Source organism: Amblyraja radiata, chromosome 14 (genome assembly GCF_010909765.2).
Source record: "Amblyraja radiata isolate CabotCenter1 chromosome 14, sAmbRad1.1.pri, whole genome shotgun sequence".
In the NCBI taxonomy this organism is placed as follows: Eukaryota; Metazoa; Chordata; class Chondrichthyes; order Rajiformes; family Rajidae; genus Amblyraja; species Amblyraja radiata.
Genome location: NC_045969.1, coordinates 57,430,630 through 57,449,808, shown reverse-complemented (window position 1 = coordinate 57,449,808; position 19,179 = coordinate 57,430,630). Strand labels below are relative to the sequence as shown.

The 19,179-nt window shown below is 45.3% G+C and overlaps 2 protein-coding genes across 4 annotated transcripts in view; one reads left to right on the top strand and one right to left on the bottom strand.

Annotated features, from left to right (window-relative positions):
* Positions 1–235: 235 nt before the first annotated feature.
* On the bottom strand, positions 236–7,996 carry LOC116980832 (protein FAM162B-like). Of its 2 annotated transcripts, XM_033033437.1 has the most exons (5): positions 7,632–7,996; positions 6,131–6,239; positions 3,231–3,339; positions 607–748; positions 236–526 (listed from the first exon to the last, which is right to left on the bottom strand). In XM_033033437.1, exons 1-4 carry the CDS (start codon positions 7,843–7,845, stop codon positions 656–658), a joined length of 525 nt encoding a protein of 174 aa, XP_032889328.1. In that variant the 5' UTR covers positions 7,846–7,996; the 3' UTR covers positions 236–526; positions 607–655. The 2 variants fall into 2 exon arrangements, with proteins under 2 accessions (XP_032889328.1, XP_032889327.1); XM_033033436.1 differs by having other exon boundaries at positions 236–748.
* Positions 7,997–8,010: 14 nt separating this feature from the next.
* The window catches only part of mix23 (mitochondrial matrix import factor 23), a 29,198-nt gene continuing 18,029 nt past the window's right edge, over positions 8,011–19,179 (top strand). For both annotated transcript variants that reach the window (XM_033033439.1, XM_033033438.1), the window contains exons 1-3: positions 8,011–8,133; positions 12,662–12,787; positions 18,567–18,713. In XM_033033439.1, the coding sequence (XP_032889330.1) occupies positions 8,083–8,133; positions 12,662–12,787; positions 18,567–18,713 (324 nt within the window). In that variant the 5' untranslated portion in view covers positions 8,011–8,082. The remainder of the gene's footprint in view (positions 8,134–12,661; positions 12,788–18,566; positions 18,714–19,179) is intronic.

Sequence of the window (19,179 nt, the reverse complement as noted above, 5' to 3'; positions counted from 1 at the left end):
AGCGCCTTTCTAATACTCAAGGCGCAAGGTAATCACTGGTAATTCAGCAACTGTAGCTAAGGTATCCTGTACTTTTTCACTTTGTGATGTATGTTGTTTGACGGTATCAATCCTTTTTAAGATCCATGTGAATATTTGGCACTGTGAACTCCAGACTCTTGACAATGAGTCCCAGTTTGAAGCAAACAGAAGTTAAATTATTAATAGCTAGCCAAGCCAACTATTGCAACACAGGTGGATTTTATTTAGCATTTTAATTTTTGGTTAAGAAAGACAAGCAAATAATTGTAATAGGCTCACTAGGAATATCCCTGCTAATTAATTAATGTCTTTACAGGAAACTGACATTTTGAGAGCTCTCTAGTTTGGTTAGATTGGTTGAAACAAAATGTTGAACATAAATATGTCAAATATTCTTTGGAAACTACTTGCTACGATATTTCCGTTTTTTACATATAGTTTCAGGTGTAGAACCTCACTGCAAAGCAGCTATAATTTCTAAATGGTTCTCACTCCTTAACGACAAAAATTAGGCAGTGTAGCTGCAGCGCTGGGAATAACAGTTTTATACAAGTATTCTGCTTGTACGTTGTGTTGCGTCCACATGCAGCCATGGAGCTGAGTAGCATCCATTTCTGCCTCAGTCCATACTCCATCATTGGCTCTTTGGGACTGCTTGCTGACTTGCTTTCAGCTTGGCTTTCTTATCCAGGTTCATGGCTGTCAGCGATTCGTGTCTCCTTGCAGCCTGCAAATGGAAAGGAGAGACTTTCAGCCTTTGAAATATTCTGAATGTTATGTTTCATACTAAGTTAACCTCGCTGCTGTGACTACAATCTTCATTGGACTATCCCTTAAGGCTGGATGTGTCTTCTTGGCCACTCCTCGCCAATTTTGCAGTTTGTGTTTTGGTGCTTGGAGCCCACAATAGAGCAGTTTATTTGTGAAAGTAGATAAAAATGCTGGAGAAACTCAGCGGGTGAGGCAGCATCTATGGAGCGAAGGAATAGGTGACGTTTCAGGTCGAGACCCGAAACATCACCTATGAAGGGTCTCGACCCAAAACGTCACCTATTCCTTCGCTCCATAGATGCTGCCTCACCCGCAAAGTTTCTCCAGCATTTTTATCTACCTTCGATTTTTCCAGCATCTGTAGTCCCTTCTTAAACAGTTTATTTGTGAATGTTATGACACCACAACATGGTTTGGGAACAGCGCCATCCAAGACCGCCAGAAATGACAGAGAATTGAGGACGCAGCCCAGACCATTACACAAACCATCCTCCCTTCCACTGACTCCATCTACATTACATTCTGCCTCGGCAAGGCCACCAGTATAATTAAGGACCAGTCTTACCCCGGTCACTCCCCTCTCTTACCAGGCAAGAGGTACAGAAGTGCTAAAATGCACATCTCCAGATTCAGGGACAATGTCTTCCCAGCTGGTATCAGGCAATTGAACCATCCTGCCAACAAGTAGAGAGGAAACCCGGCCTACAATGTACCTCATTGGAGACCTTTAATCTGGCTTTACTGGACTTTATCTTACATTAAGCATTTATCCTGTATCTGTACACTTTTGATTGTAATCATGTATAGTCTTTCAGCTGACTGGATAACACAACAAAAAGCTTTGCACGTAACAAACTAAAATGTTGCAGTAATCTCAGTCTGAAGAAGGGTCTCGAGCTGAAACGTCACCCATTCCTTCTCTCCAGAGATGCCGCTGAGTAACTCCAGCATCTGGTGTCTTATCTAAAATGTTTTCCATTCATTTGCTGAAGAGTTGAACATGTGCAATGCACGGCAAGCATTCTCACTTCTGCCCTCACAGTGCAAGCAGGTCCCGACCATCTCCTGCACCGCTGGGGTGGGGGTGACTTGCCTCATGGTTCCATAATCATTGTGTGAGATGCTTCCTTTGTCCACAGCATTCAGTTTTACCAGAGTGCCTAGGTGTCACACACTCTCAACATTGTCTGATGTCCAGGGTAGTCATTCTGACCTTACAGTGAACTCCATAATGTTTGGGACAAAGACCCATCATTTATTTATTTGCCTCTTTACTCCACAATTTGAGATTTATAATAGAAAAAATCACATGTGGTTAAAGTGCACATTGTCAGATTTTAATAAAGGCCATTTTTATACACTTTGGTTTCACCCTGGAGCGAAGGAAATAGGTAACGTTTCGGGCCGAAACCCTTCTTCAGTTGATTTTAGTAAGCAGAATGTTTGGCTGATGTCTCTAACAGTTTTATTCTTGGTTCTCAGTCTCATAATGGCTTCTTTGACTTTCATTGGCACAACTTTGGTCCTCATGTTGATAAACAGCAATAAAAGTTTCCTAAGGTGATGGAAAGACTAGGTGCTGAGAGCTCTCTTATACCTGCATTAAGGAGGCAATTAAACACCTGAGCAATTACAAACGCCTGTGAAGCCATGTGTCCCAAACATTATGGTGCCCTGAAAAGAGGGGGGGCTATGTATAAACACAGCTGTAATTTCTACTTGGTGAAACCAAAATGTATAAAAATACCCTTTAATAAAATCTGACAATGTGCACTTTAACCACATGTGATTTTTTTTTTCTATTACAAATCTCAAATTGTGGAATACAGAGGCAAATAAATAAATGATGGGTCTTTGTCCCAAACATTATGGAGGGCACTGTACCTCTGGTCAAAATGGTTCTTTGGTCAATGTGTAGACTGGAGTTGAGTGACCTAAACTAGGACCTATGTGTACGTGCCACGTGATCTCATCATCAATAGCAGCTTTCATTTATTTGATGACTTGAGATTGACTGATTGGACAGTAATTAGAGAGATTGAATTTATTATGTGAACAAGACCTACTCAGTCCATTTTTCAATTTAGTTTACAGATACAGCATGGAAACGGGCCCTTCGGCCCACCAAGTCCACGCCAATCACCCGTTCACACTCGTTCTATGTTATCCCACTTTCTCATCTACTCCCTACACACCAGGGGCAATTTACAGAGGCCAATTACCCTGTGCGGGCATTCTTTCACAGAGGGTGGAGAGAAAAGGTTTGGAGGCCTAGGGGCCAAATGCAGGTAGATGGAATTTGCGTAGATGGGGCATCTTGCTTGGCATGGACAAGTTGGGCTGAAGGGCCTGTTTCCATGTTGTATGGGTAAGTAAGCAGAGCAAAGGAACTTAGTTTAACAGAACTTGATTTGCGACAATGAGTAACACTGACTTACCTTCTTTCCCGATATAACTGTTGCAAAGCACCCTATTATGGACACGACCACCATTAAAAAACAGCCTTTCACTCTCATCTTGTTTCTTGCAGCATTAATTGTCTCAAGTCTGAAACAAATAAATTGGTTGCACGTGAGATGATCACACAGTTCAGTATACAACGTTTGAGAATGAAGGAAAAATGGCAAGAATTGTCATGCAGGTGGTCTGCACTGGCAATAGGCCAAAGTGTGTACTTTCCAAATAACCTGACGTTGATTATATTTCAGGTCCAGTGATGGCACAGTGATCTCATTAGAGAGATTCCAATGAATACCAAATTTGCAGAAAGACACACAGTGCTGGAATAACTCAGCAGGGCAGGCAGCATCTCGAGAACATGGATAGGTGACGTTCCGGGTCGGGACCCTTCTTCATATCTATATACTATTAAAACTTTGTGGGTGTATGTCAGGTTAGATTTTCAGATTAGATTTTTGGCCTTTGATTCGTTGGTCCGCCAAAACCACACGCAAAAACCCCGAGATTTTTTCCATTTCGCTAGCGATTTCACTTTTACATTCGCATATCCACTCCTCATTAAATTTCGTCGTTTTTATGCACATTTTTAAAATAAAATCCTGCCCCCCCACTCATTTTTCGCCTCCTGCTGGCCAGCCACCATAACGGCTGCTGCCGCCCGGCTCTCCCCCGCTGCTTTTCGCCGTCCCCGCTGGCTTGTACTGTCTGAAAATCCCGCGCGTCAACGGACTGTCGGCCCGCAGGCGCATTGAGGGCGTACGCAGCGTCTTGACGGCGTACGCCTAGCGCGTGGCGTTGCGTGATGACGTCAGGCCACCCCCCCCCCCCTTGCAACCGTGCGTTGCGGGAACAGACCCAACGGGTCTGTACTTGGTCTAGTTTTCTTTACAATCTTGGTGGTAAATTTCTAAATGCAAAATTAATGTGATGTAAATGTAAACTGGTTGGAGCTTGGTGAAATCAATTGTCCATTTCAAAGCTTGTAAATGATTATTTGCAGACAGTGATTGAAAGTCTGTGCTGGCTGCAGAGATGGCTGCAGCCAAAAAGATAATTGTATTCTGTGGTGTGGTGGTAAGAAAGGGTGAAGTGCTGTTAAGAATAGTTGTAGAATAATGCAATTCAGCCAGCAGCAGACTAAGAAAAAAATGTGTAATTGTGAAGTCTTGAGTGTTTAAAGCTAGTAATACCATATATGGAAATAAAAGTTCAGTCTGAAGAAGGGTCTCGACTCGAAATGTTGCCTATTCCTTCGCTCCATAGTCCCCACTTTCTCCTCTCCTTCTCTACTCTCCCTCAGCCCACTGGCTCCTCTTCCCTTCTTCTTCCCGCCCCCCCCCACCCTCACATCAGTCTGAAGAAAGGTTTTGACCCGAAACATTGCCTATTTCCCTCGCTCCATAGATGCTGCCTCACCCGCTGAGTTTCTCCAGCTCTTTTGTCTACCTAGGAAATAAAACTAGTAAGTACCTGGAAGGCAAAAGGAAAAAGTACATAAGGTCATAAGTGATAGGCGTGGAATTAGCCCATTTGGCCCATCAAGTGTACTCCCCCATTAAATTATGGCTGATCTATTTCTCCCTCCTAACCACATTCTCCTGCCTTCGCCCGACACCTGTACTAATCAAGAATATATATATGTATATTTCTCTGCCTTAAAAATATAATTTGACTTGGCCTCCACGGCCTTCTGTGGCAAAGAATTCCACAGATTTACCACCCTCTGACTAAAGAAATTCTTCCTCATCTCCTTCCTAAAGGAACGTCCTTCAATTCTGAAGCTATGACCTCCAGTTCTAGGCTCTCCCACTGGTAGAAACATATTCTCCACATCCACTCTATGCAAGCCTTTTACTATTCTGTACGTTTCAATGAGGTCCCCCCTCATTCTTCTAAACTCCAGCGAGTACAGGCCCAGTGCCGTCAAACGCTCATCATCATATATATGCCTGGGATCATTCTTGTAAACCTGCTCTGGACCCTCTCCAAAGCCAGCATAGTGCCCAAAATTGTTCACAACACTCCAAATGCAGCCTGACCAGCGCCTTAGAGCTTCAACTTTACATCAGTTTTTGTATACAAGCCCTCTTGAAATAAATGCTCGCATTGAGTTTGCCTTCTTTAATACCGATTCAATTTGCAGATAAACTTTTTGGGAATCTTGCACCAGCACTCCCAAGTCCCTTTGCATCTCTGATTTCTGGAATCTCTCGCATTTAGAAAATAGTCTGTCCTTATTCCTACTAAAATGCATGACTCCACACTTTGCTACATTATATTCCATCTGCCACTTCTCTGCCCACTCTCCCAACCTGTCCTAGTCCTTCTGCGTGTCCCTGCTTTCTCTACACTTCCCTCCCCTTCGCCTATTTTCCTATCATCTGCAAACTTGGCTACAAAGCCTTCAATCCCCTCATCCAAATCATTAATATACAACGTGAAGAGCAGCGGCCCCAGCATCGACCCCTGCGGAACTCCGCTAGTCACTGGCAGCCAACCAGAAAAAGCCCCCTTTATTGCCACTCTTTGCCTTCTGCCATCCAGCTAACCTGCTATCCACGCTAGTGTCTGCCCTTGGATACCATGGGCTCATCTTCTTTAGCAGTCTCACATGTGGCACCTTATCAAATGCTTTCTGAAAATTTAGGTAAACAACATCCACTGACTCTCCTTTGTCTGTCCTGCTATTTACTTCTTCAAAGAATTCCAGCAGATTCGTCAGGCAAGATCTCCCCTTCACAAAACAATGCTGACTTTGGCCTTTCTGTGTGTAAGCAGCGAAGTGATAAGTGAATAAAACTTAACAAAGAAAGGAGCAACAGCACGCTGTGGGAAAAGCCACTGACCACTAAAATCCCATGCCCATTTGCTCACTTACGAAACGAATGCTGGAATATCCTCTATCCGTTTGAAGCGACCAGTCCATAACAAAAACTTTTTATCAAAATTCGAAGGTTTGAGTCCTGGTATTTTGAAAGATGGGGATCCTGAATAAATGTAGACAAGTTTAAAAGGACATAAAAAAAATACACAATACTGGAGGAACTTGGCAGTGCTGGAGGGAAAACAGATGCTAGCAAAGACCTGAAACAGGAAATTCTTTTCTTTTCACAGGTTCTGCCTGATTTACAGAATGTTTCCAGCATTTTCTAATATTAATAGAATGACAAAGCAGTTAATTTTACATTAAAATTGGAAATAAATAGCATCAGTCGGAGGAATGGCCCAAACCTCAAACATTACATGTCCATTCCCTCCACAGACGCTGCCTGCCCTGTTGATTTCTTCCAGCACTTTGTATTTTGTTCAAGATTTCAGCATCTGCAGTTCCTTTTTGAGTTCAACAGCCTCAGCTGTGTGTGTGTGTGTGACATTTCAAATAATCAAAAACTGATACTGCAATAATGAGGGGATGCTCAATTGTTGAAGTGCCAATCTTTAAATAAGGCCTTAAAATTATTCCTTTCTCTCTGCGAAAATGGTCATTGCACCAAAATACTATTACAATAGAGCATTAGTGGAAAGGGTCCCATTCTATCTTTAAGAGATTTCCTTGGGATTTAAGGAGGGTTGAGGTGTAATTAAAGTTGGTAATATGGATAATAATGGGAACTGTAAACTCTTGCACTGGGTAGTTTGCATGGTGGTTTCTTGCTGTTTACACTGGGCCTAGTAATTCCTCAATGACAAGCCCAAATGCCTCAATGTGCTAAGTAATTGGGTTCAAGATTCCCAGGATTCACTAGCAATGTTGTATTTCTCCAAAGAGGCTTTGAAGATATCCTTAAATCTGCCCTTCTCTTCCCATGACAGAGTGCTCTCTGAATAATGGTCTGGACTCTCCCCAGTTAGAGGCAGATTGAACATGCTCACTGTATTGCAACCCAACCATCAATTGAGATGGACAATCCCCATCCTTCTGGCCATTCCTTCATTTTGGTGTAAGATCCACGCCATTAACTTGGCTGATGTTTATCCCTCAAGCAACATCCCATCCCAACCTGTAATTAATGCATTCCTTCATGTCGGACCACGCAGCTGAAATATCGGTCGTTTCCAACCTCCCTGTTCCGATCTCACGAGGTCCCTCTCCTTCACCATCCAACACCTTTCTGCCCACACGCCCCTCAACTCAGCGCCCACACGCCCCTCAACTCAGCGCCCACACCCCCATCACATCCCCTCACCATTCACACACACACCCCCCCCCCCCCCCCACCATTAGCATGACCGCCTCACCATTCACACCACCGCCTCCCCATTCAAACGCACCCCACCTTCCCATTACTGTACACAACCAATTCCCCATTCACACACACCCCACCTCCCCATTCAAACACACAACCAATTCCCCATTCACACATACACACACCACCGACCTTCAGCTCTGCCCCCGGGTACCGGGTGGTTCCGCGCTGCCGTCTCCGTGTCTCTCCGGCCAGGGTCACCCGTGAGCCAGCGGCCGAGGCCGAGGCCGGCCAGGAGCCCGCGAGCCGCGGACGGAGCCAGGGTCCGTGTCCGGGCCGGGGACAGTGTGGGGGTGAGGGCCGGTGCGGGAGGCCGAGAGCCGGAGCCGCCGCCGCTAGCCGCCATGTCCGCCCGGACCCAGCTGCTCTCTCCCCCCAACGTTGAACCAACCACCTAGCTGAAGAAAAAAAACTGTTATAAAACTATAGGAATCATTCCCTAACACCGTCAAGGGAGCAAGGATTTCTGTTATGTTTGGAGTGAGGGTTTAACTAACTGTGTGTGTGTGGAGGTGAAGTGAGGGCGGGCCCAGGGCCTGAGGCGGGCCGGGCCGGGAGGGGGCGGGAAGGGGAGGGGAGGAAGATGGCGGCGCCCACCGAGTGGCCCAGTTGCCAGGACTTCTCCGAGTTCCAGGTGAGGTGAAGGGAGCGGAGCGGCGGCGGCGGCGGCGACGGCTGGGGAGAGAAGGGGGAGAGAGGCACTGAAGGACGGCGGCCGCCCGGCCCCCTCCTCTCTATGCTAGCCCCGGCGGCCGCTGTCCTTCATGGGGGCCGGGGGAAGGTGGCGGCCGGCTCTGGGCACCGGGGTGACCACCAGCGTTAGATCATTGTTCTCATTGAATTAGTGTTAGATTATTGTCGCGATTGGACAGACGGTGATTGTTCGGGGAGCCGGGATTCCCAGATGCGGTAGGACATGTGGGGCGTCCCCCCCACCCCCAGTATAACCATGCATCAGTTACAGAGTTCACGGACATTCAGGTCAGGCTGATCATTGCCCTTCGTTCAGTGATGCAGCCATGTTAGTACAGAACAGCACAGGAACATGCCCTTCGGCCCACAATATCCGCGCCCAACATGAAGCCAAGTTAAACGGATCTATCTGCCAGCACATGATCCATGTCCCTCCGTTCCCCCCATATCCATGTGCCCGTGTAAAAGCCTCTTAAACACCACTATCGCCAAATTCACTGGCTAGATGTAAGAAAAAATGTTTGGGTAGCCCAGAACCAGGGGTCACAGTTTAAGAATAAGGGGTAGGCCATTTAGGACTGAGATGAGGAAAACTTTTTCACCCAGAGAGTTGTGAATCTGTGGAATTCTCTGCCACAGAAGGCTGTGGAGGCCAATTCACTGGATGTTTTCAAGAGAGAGTTAGATTTAAGGCTAAAGGAATCAAGGGATATGGGGAAAAAGCCAAAACGGGGTACTGATTTTGGATGATCAGCCATGATCATATTGAATGGTGGTGCTGGCTCGAAGGGCGGACTGGCCTACTCCTGCACCTATTTCCTATGTTTCTACCTCCACCCTTGTTCAATGCTACCTTTTATTGTCACATGTGGAACGTGCTATCACAGTGAAATTTAATTATCTTACAGACAGTATTGCCATACCCCTCAATCTCCGATTAGCAAGTGTACAGAAATAGTTTCCGGAGCCTGAATGCAAGAAGTGCCGTGTTTTGGCACTATTTTCAAAGTCCATGCTCTGATTCTTATGAGTGGTGCTTGTTCCAGGCAAGTCCCAGGCTGCTGCAGGCCTCCAGTCGTTTCCTTCCTTGGACGACACATCCCTCTACACGCCCATCCACCTTTGTTCCCCAGGGGTGCTTCCTGCAGCCGACAACCAGGGCGTGGTAGGTTAAACCCCTATTCCCTCTCCTCACTCCTCACCCATCATAGTTGTTGCTGGCCCCATCCATCTCTGACATTCCAGAGAAAACAACCCAAGCCTATCCAATCTCTCCCTGTAGCTAAGTAAGTAAGTAAGTTTATTGGCCAAGTATTCACATACAAAGAATTTGCCTAGGTGCTCCGCCCACAAGTAACAACATGACATGCAGTGACAGTTACGAATGACTCAGAAAACACTAAACATTAATAATAATAAAATAATAATGATAAAAACACCATTTATCAAGCATGTGAACCAACAAAATACCAGATCAAAGAGAGGCAACAGATTTTTGGCTGTTGAGTAAAGCAACTACTCGTGGTTAAAAACTGTTTTTATGTCTGGCTGTGGCAGCTTTGACAATCTGGAGTTGCCTTCCAGAGGGAAGTGATTCAAAGAGTTTGTGGCCAGGGTGAGAGGGGTCAGAGATGATCTTGCCCGCTCGCTTCCTGGCCCTTGCAGTGTACAGTTCATCAATGGAGGGAAGGTTGCAGCCAATAACCTTTTCAGTTGGTACCTAATACTACCCTAATCCTGCACCTAATACTCCCTAATCCTGATAACAATCTGGTAAACCTCTCTACACCCTTTACAAAGCCTCCACATGCTTCCTGTGATGGGATGACCAGAACTGCATGTAATACACCAAATGCGGCCAAAATAAAATCCCATAAATCTGCTTCGTAGTTTCCTGATTCTTATGTTCAATGCCTTGACCAATGAAGGTAAGCGTACCATATGCCCCCTTTACAACTTTAGCTATGTGTTGCTACATTCAAAGAGTTATGGATTTGGATGGCAATATCCCTCTGTACATCAATGCTGTCAAGCCCAACTTCATTTACCACTTGGTAGTTTACAACACAGTGGTATGAGAATTGATTTCTCTAACTTCAAGTAACCCCGGCTTTCCCTCTTACTCCCCGTCCCTCCCACCGTAATTCTCTGACTAGTGTCACAGTTCTGATTAATTTTACTGATTATATGCCTTGTTGTCACCTTCCCTTCATCCAACAATGAACCATTCTACATTTCCTTATCATCATCTGCTAACCCTAGACTCCCTCTTCCCTGACTCGGTCTGCAGAAAGGTCTCAACCCAAAACATTACCATTCCTTTTCTCCAGACTCACTCGATCCAATCATATATTTTGTTACACAGTCCAAATATTCTTATCACAATGCAACCTTCCGCCTATTTTAGCGTCATCAGAAAACTTTGATACTTTACACTCTAGATGCACAGAGTCTCTTGCCCAGAGTAGGTGAATCTAGGACCAGAGGGGTAACCTTTTCACACAAAGGGTGGTGGGTGTATGGAACAAGCTGCCAGAGAAGGTAGTTGAGGCTGGGACTATTCCAACGTTTAATAAACAGTTAGGTACATGGATAGGACAGGTTTGGAGGGCTATGGACCAAGCGCAGGCAGGTGGGACTAGTGTAGCTGGGACATGTTGGCTGGTGTGGGCAAGTTGGGTTGAAGGGCCTGTTTCCATGCTATATCACTCTGACAATGACTTTTCCCCTTCCTCAAGTCATTAATAATTAGCAAAACATTTATGCTTGCGCTTTATACATGTTTGATTGGCCAACTATTTTAACGTTTGATATTAATGTGCCAAGAAGTGATTTTCTTTGCATGCTATCCAGTCGAATTAAATCATATTATACATGAATCCAGCCATAGATTACCGGCCCTAATGAGTGCCCCCCCCCCCACCCACTCCCTTTGGACAGTCTCCCTCAGATGGTCACGTTAATCAATTCAGCCTGCTTATTTATGTATTGTATTTATTTACCTTTCTTGTACATCAGTGGAGCTGCACACTAAATCTCGTTGCACTGACGTGCAATGACAATAAAAGATATATTATTATTATTATTATTATTATACACAAGTACTATAGGTAGCGCAAGGAGAAACATACCAGAGTGCAGAATATAGCATTATAGTGGTACAGTTACAGAGGAAAAGTCTATTGTCTGCAATGAGGTTGGTTGGAAATGGAAGGTATATAGAGATGTAAGGAACTGCAGATGCTGGAATCTTAAGCAAAACCCCAAGTGCTGGAGAAACTTAGTGGGTCAGGCAGTGAAGGGAATGGACTAGTGCTGCCTCACCCGCTGACTTCCTCTAGGAGGTGTATGTTAGGGTCAAGTATTGACTTAATTGGACGGCCTCTCCCAGAATAAATGTTGATTTATCAGGATAGTCCCAAACCAAGAATGAAATATATATTTCCTCAGAGAAAGTGAGTTATTTGCAAAAGCTCTGGCAAAAGCATGGGTAAGTTGAGCTGAAGAGCCTCTTTCCAAGCTGTATGACTCTATGACTCTCAATCTATTTTGTGATGCTTCCCTTGGTTCCATAGGACCTATCCAATTAGTCCTGTCCCCCGCTACATGGCCAGAACAAAGCAGTGTTATCTTTTTCAAGTATCTTTTTCATTCTGTTTCTTAAATGAGAATACTTTGATTACTTTAACCAGGCTGATCCACTTGACACAATGTATCCTTTTTTACTTTATCAAACATTTAGCTGACTTTTTCAAAGATTCCTGAATGCTCTACGAACAAAGCTAGTTTTGTTAGCCTCTGCATAACTCTTAATTTCTCATCTTTGATATCATTCATGATCTTGCACCTTTCCTGTGACCTTGTACGTACCTTTAGAAAGGAGATGAGGAATGTCTTTAAGCAGAGGGAGGTGAATCTGTGGAACAGACGGCGGTGGAGGCCAAGTCATTGGATATTTTTAAATTGGAGATCGACAGATTCTTGATTAGTAAGGGTGTCAAAGGATATGGGGAGAAAGCAGGAGAATGGGTTTCAGAGAGAAAAATAGCTTAGCAATGATTGAATGGCAGAGTACACTCGATGTGTAGGAAGGAACTGCAGATGCTGGTTTAAATCGATGATATACACCAAAAGCTGGAGTAACTCAGAGGATCAGGCAGCACCTCTGGAGAAAACGAATAGTTGAAGTTTCGGGTCGAGACGTCTGAAGAAGGGTCATTTATTCCTTTTCTCCAGAGATGTTGTCTGACCCGCTAAGTTAGTACATTCGATGTGCTGAATGGTTTAATTCTGCTCCTTCGATTTATGAACATGATATCTTTGGTAAATTATAGGACCAAATAGGTGTTGCATAAACTCCAGAATAGTTGTATTAATTAGGCAATTATATATTTTGTGGCTGATGGATTCTCACAGGTCTTCAAATAAGTGTGTGAAACTCTATTAATCAGTATTTTTTTTCTGTATAGGAAGTATTGCGGTTGATGCGACAAATTGATGATAGGATAATCCATGAATTAAATACCAGTCTCCCCACAGAATCCTTTGCTGGGAAGATTGACGCAAGTGCAAGGTGCAAAGAGCTTTACCTTTCTGTAAGTAACACTGAAGTCTTGCTTTGCCTGTGTCGTGGAGTTTTTTTTTCTGTGTGATCAGTTTTACAAAAGATGCATAGAGTAAAGTCTAATTCAAGGAACCACAAGGAACTGCAAATACTAGAATCTTGAGCAAAACAGAAAGTGCTGGAAGAACTCATTCGATCAGATTCGGGTCGAGATCCCTCTTTAGATCTGTCGTTATTTATTTGGAAAAAGGAGCCATTCAGCCCATTAAGTGTATAACGGTTTAAAACATTGCTTTCAATCCCAGTCTGCCACATATTTCCCAATAATCTATACTCTCCCGCATTTCTGTGTTAAACATCGAACGTAGAACAGGTCACCAAAGCACAGGAGTTCTCAACACTAACTCTGAGCACAGGCCCTTCAGCCCACAATGTCCGTGCGAAACATGAGGCCATGTGACCCCTGCCTCCCTCCATTCTATGCACATCGATCTGGCTTTCCAAAGCCCTCTCTTGACCTCACTATCTCCATCGCAGGTGATAGACTACTGACCGACATCCACTATAAACATGGCTATCAGGACCACACTTCTTCCCACCCTGCTTCCTGTAAGGACTCCATCCTCCACTCCCAATTCCTCCGTCTGCGCCGCATCTGCATCCTGGTTGAGGTGTTCCACATCAGTGCATCGGAGATGTCCTCATTCTTCAGGGAACGGGGGTTCCCCTCTTCTGCTAAAGATGAGGCTCTCACCGGGGTCTCTTCTATACCTCGTGACTCTGCTCTCACTCCCCATCCCCCCACTCGTAACAAGGGCAGCCTCCTTGTCCTCACCTTCCACCCTACCAGCCGTCACATACAACAAATAATCCTCCGACATTTTCGCCACCTCCAACATGATCCCACCACTTGCCACATCTTCCCATCTCCTCCCCTGTCTGCTTTCCGCAGAGACCGCTCCCTCCGTAACTCCCTGGTCAATTTGTCCCTTCCCACCCAAACCACCCCCTCTCCTGGCACTTTCCCTTGCAACTGTAAGAAATGCTACACTTGTCGCTTTACCTCCCCCCTTGACTCCATTCGAGGACCCAAGCAGTCTTTCCAGGTGCGGCAGAGGTTAACTTGCACCTTCTCCAACCTCATCTATTGCATCCGCTGCTCTAGATGTCAGCTGCTCTACATCGGTGAGACCAAGCATAGGCTTGGCGATCGCTTCGCCGAACACCTCCGCTCGGTCCGCAATAACCAACCTGATCTCCCGGTGGCTCAACACTTCAACTCCCCCTCCCATTCTGAATCCGACCCCTTTCTGTCCAGGGCCTCTCCATGGCCAGAGTGAGGACCAGCGTAAATTGAAGGAGCATCACCTCATATTTTGCTTGGGCAGTTTGCACCCCAGCGATATGAACATTGACTTCTCTAATTTCAGATAGTCCCCATTTTCTCCTCCCCTTCTCAACTCTCCCTCAGCCCACTGGCTCCTCTTCCCTTCTTCTTCCCGCCCCCCCCCCCACCCTCACATCAGTCTGAAGAAGGGTTTTGACCCGAAACATTGCCTATTTCCCTCGCTCCATAGATGCTGCCTCACCCGCTGAGTTTCTCCAGCATTTTTGTCTACCTTCGATTTTCCAGCATCTGCAGTTCCATCTTAAACTCTCAAGTATCACTCTTTTTTCTGCCTCCACCCTTGGCACCCACCTCTCTCTGTGTAACAAACAAAACGTGCCCTGCACGTCTTCTTTCAACTTTGCCTCTCATCTTAAAGCTTTGCCCTCTGGTCTTTGATATTTCCACCTTGGGGAAAAAGGTTCTATCTACCCTATCTATGCCTCTCATCATTTTATAAACCTCTATCAGGTCTCTCCTCAGTCTCTGAAGCTCCAGAGAAAGCAATCCAAGTCTGTCCAAACTCTCCTTGTAGCTAATACCACTAATCCAAGCATGATTCTGGCAAACTTCTTGTGCACATCCATCTATAAAGCAGCGACCAGAACTGCACGTAAGATGTGGCCTGACCAAAGTCTTATAGAGCTGCATCATGCAGGATATATGCCAATAAAATCTTGACATGGAAACATTAGGCCAAAGGGCCTATTTTGGTTCTGCATGATTGTTTAACCAACTGTTTAGAGCATAGAATAGTACAGAACAGGAACAGGCTCACAATGTCTGTGCCAACATGATGCCAAATTAAACTAATCCTAGTTGCCTTTACATAATCTAGTAGCGCTGGCTGCAGCAGCTCTCCGGCAGTCCTGTTTGTTTTGTGTTTTTTGGGTTGTTTATTTTCGTTTTGGTTAGTCTAGTTTTGGTTTTTAGTTTCTGTTTTGGGGGGGGGGGGGTTGAAACGGGGCTTGCTGTCTCTCCCTGCGGGGGAATGCGACTTTTTTGTCGTATTCCTCTTCTCTGCCTCCGTCTGCGCTGAGGCCTAATGGCGGAGCTGGCGACCTCGAGGTTCAGGAGGCAGAGCCCGCCAGGACTCGCACTGAGCTCGCTCTCGTGAGGGCGGCCCGGCTCGGGGCTGGAACAGGGCTTCCGTGAGGGGCTGTGACGCTACCGTGAGGACGGCCGGCCCGAGGAAGGAACGGTGCTCCCGTCGGAGTGGCCGAGCTCGGGGAGGTACGGCGTTCCCAGCCCGAGGGAGGAGCGGCGCCCGGTCGGGGCGGCCCAGCCCGAGGGAGAAGCGGTGCCCAGTCGGGGCGGCCCAGCCCGAGGGAGGAGCGGCGCCCAGTCGGGGCGGCCCAGCCCGACGGAGGAGCGGCGCCCAGTCGGGGCGGCCCAGCCCGAGGCTGAGACGGTAACGGTACTCACGTGAGGGCGATCCGGCTCGGGGCTGGAACGGTGCTCCGGTGGCTGGGACGGTGTTCGGCGGCGGTGGCCAGCAGCTGCGTCAGCAGGACTGGTGGGCGGCAGCTTCGACCACCCCGGGCCGCGGTGTTTGAGCCGCGGGACAGTTGTAACATCGCCCGGGGGGTATCGCCTCAGCGCAGAGGGAGAAGAGGAGGGAAGAGACTGGAGACCTAAGACTTTTGCCTCCATCACAGTGAGGAGATGTTGGGTGGACTCACTGTGGTGGATGTTAACATGTGTTTATTGTTGTTTTTTATTGTATTGTATGTATGACTGCTTCAATTTCATTCAGACTTTGGTCTGAATGACAATAAAAGGTAATCTAATCTAATCTAATACTGTATCCCTCTACTCATGTGCGTGTTCATGTCTCTTAAACATCACTATCATTAGTTAATGATTTAAAATAAGCAATAGTTGACCCGTGGCACTTGTGTTTTCAGCTGAGGTTTGGAGTTTGTCTGAAACTCAGGATAAACATTGGGAATACAAACATATGATTTTGCTTTCAAGTATCCATTCTCTTGGGTAATCCAAGATGTCTCGCTGAGTTGTTCTGGGGAGAGGTGCAGAAATGCAGCATGCATGTTTTTATTTTATCCGTTAGTAAATGTCTGCTAATCTTTATGATATTGATTTTTTTTTTTTTTTACTTAAGAAGTACTGTAACAAAATATGAACTGGATCATGATGAAGTATAATTGGAATATAAGTTAGATCCTTGAATAATAATCTGTAAAGTAAAGAGATGACGTAAAGGAACTGCAGTTGCTGGAATCTTGGAGAGAATACAAAGTGCTGGTGTAACTCAGTGGGTCAGGCAGCATCTCTGGAGAACGTGGATAGGTGACGTTTCGCGTCAGGACCCTTCTTCAGTCTGTGAACTGCGTAAACTAGGTTTTACATTGTCAGCTGAGTAATGCCATAAATACTGTAGGACATAGAGCCACAACGAACTGCAGATGCTGGAATCTTAAGCAATACACAAAGTGCTGGAGGAACTCAGCAGGTCAGGCAACATCTATGGAGGGAATGGACAGGCGATGATTCAGGTCTGAAGAAGGGACCCAATACGAAATGTTGTTTGTTTGACCTTCCTACAATTACATTTAACTTCATTCTAAAAGGATCCAGTTAGGGAATTATGGGAAAACTCTTTGCATCTGCAGATCTTGCGTGAAATGAGTTTAGCTGAATGAGGATTTTTTTTGGTGTCACAGATGAACAGGGAGCATCTCTAGATAGAAGGAATGGGTGACGGTGGTGGAATCCAAGTCATTTGGTATTTTCAAAGCAGAGATTGACAGATTCTTCTCGACCCGAAACATCACCCATTCCTTCTCTACAGAGATGCTGCCTGACCCGCTGAGTTACTCCAGCATTTCGATTTAAACCAGCACTGCAGTTCTTTCCTACAGATTCTTGATTGGTACGGGTGTCAGAGGGTTATGGAGGAAAAGGCAGGAGAATGGGGTTCAGAGGAAAACGTAGATCAGCCATGATTGAATGGTGGTGCAGACTCTGTCGGCTGAATGGCCTAATTCACCTCCTATCACAAATGAGCATGAATTTGTTTACAGACCATTCGGTTTATATTGTAGTTGCTTTTTATTATTTATTAAGTGTGGCCTTGATAGATCTCATTCATCTATATAATATAATTCTTATTACACCGAGTGTAAACAATTTACCCAACTATCCCATTGATTTAACAAAGAACAGAATTTCAAAAAAACCCATGTCAAGGAATATAAATACATTTTGTTTGTTTATTTTTGTAAAGTACTGAGATACAATGAAAAGCTTTTTTTTGCATGCTATCCAGTCAAAGGAATGACTGTACCTGAGTAGAATCAAGTGCAAAGATAAAAGATACAACATTTAGTGCAAATAAATAACATTGAAGTCCAATAAAGCTTGACTGTGGAGAGAGTGTCCAGGTTTAAGTTTCTGGGCACTCACATCTCAGAGGACCTCACATGGTCCAACTGCGCTGGTCAAAAAGCCACAGCAATGACTGTTCTTCCTGAGAACATTGAAAATGACTGGTCTGCCCCAACAGCTGCTGACAACCTTCTACCGCTGCACGATAGAGAGCATACTAATGGCATCTCTGTGTGGTATCTCAGCTGCATGGAGGCGGAGAGGAGAGCTCTTCAGCGCGTCGTCCACAGAGCGCAGAAGATTATTGGGACACCGCTACCAGCCTTGGAGAGCATCTACCACACACGGTGCCTCAGGAAGGCCGTCAGCATCCATAAAGACTCCTCACACCCTTGTAATGGACTGTTCGAACTACTTCCTTCCAGCAGACGTTACAAGGCCTTCTACGCCCGCACCTCCAGACTCAGGAACAGCTTCATTCCCAGAGCTATAGCGGCTCTGAACCGGCCCTGCTGAGTGCCCCCCACCCCTCATGGACTGTCTCCCTCGGATGGTCACGTCGCACAGACACATCTGCACTTTAGTCTGTTTTGACTGTTTTACTGTTTTAATGTTCTTTTTACAAACCATGTTCTCGGGGTATCTAAATCTAAATTTTATTAGTTATTTAAGATGACATCGGATGGAAGCTGCATACCAAATCTCATTGCACTTATGTGCAATGACAATAAAATATATTATTATTATTATTATTATTATTATTATTATCATTATTATTATTATTATTATTATTATTATTATTATTATTATTATTATTATTAAAGAAAGTTCAAAGATGCATCTAATGTGCCAGGACGCATTTCAAAACCAGGTTCTAATTTCAAAAACTCCACCGTGCTTATTCTCAAACTTTATTTTTACAAACTTGTTTCCTTTAAGTTTACTTGGGGTGAAAATATTGCGTGGTAGCTCTGTCCGTTTTCTGTCATCTGTGTTGACTTAATCGATAGATGACAAATAGAGAAGTCGGTGTTCTAGGACGGCAATTGTAACCTTTCTCCTTTGTTTACTTTAGTTGAAGGAAGCTCACACAAGTAGGGATAAGGCCATCAAGACCTGCATAAACCAGTCCTCCAGTGCGGTGAACAGATTACGAGAGGAGAGAAATAAAGACAAGGATAACTTAACGCTAATAAAACAACTTCGAAAAGAACAGACTAACGTAAGCCATTCACATATTCCTTTTTAGAAAATATATCTGTAAATATGTCAATGTGCTGCACTTTATTCCTTTGGTGACTGACACAGACTCTACATACAGTAGAATTGATGCTGGGGTCCAGGAAGCTTCTGGCTCGTACTGGAATAGAGGTCCTGCCTGTCTCGAGATTTTGAAATGAGTTCCTGGAATGCAGCCAGTGTGAGTTTTGTGGAATCTGCTGTAGACTGCGGGATCTGCCACCAGCATCCATCTGAAGAAGGGTCCCGACCCGAAACGTCAACTATCCATGTTCTCCAGAGAAGATACCTGACCTGCTGAGTTACCCCAGCACTTTGTGTCGTTTTTAGTTGAAGGACTGGACTGGGCTCTGGAATTGGGAGGCATTCGGCATGTGGATGCAGGGTTGGTGAGTCTGGGATGTGGGATAGTGAGGAGAGGGAAAGGACAAACGGATGTATTATGAAGA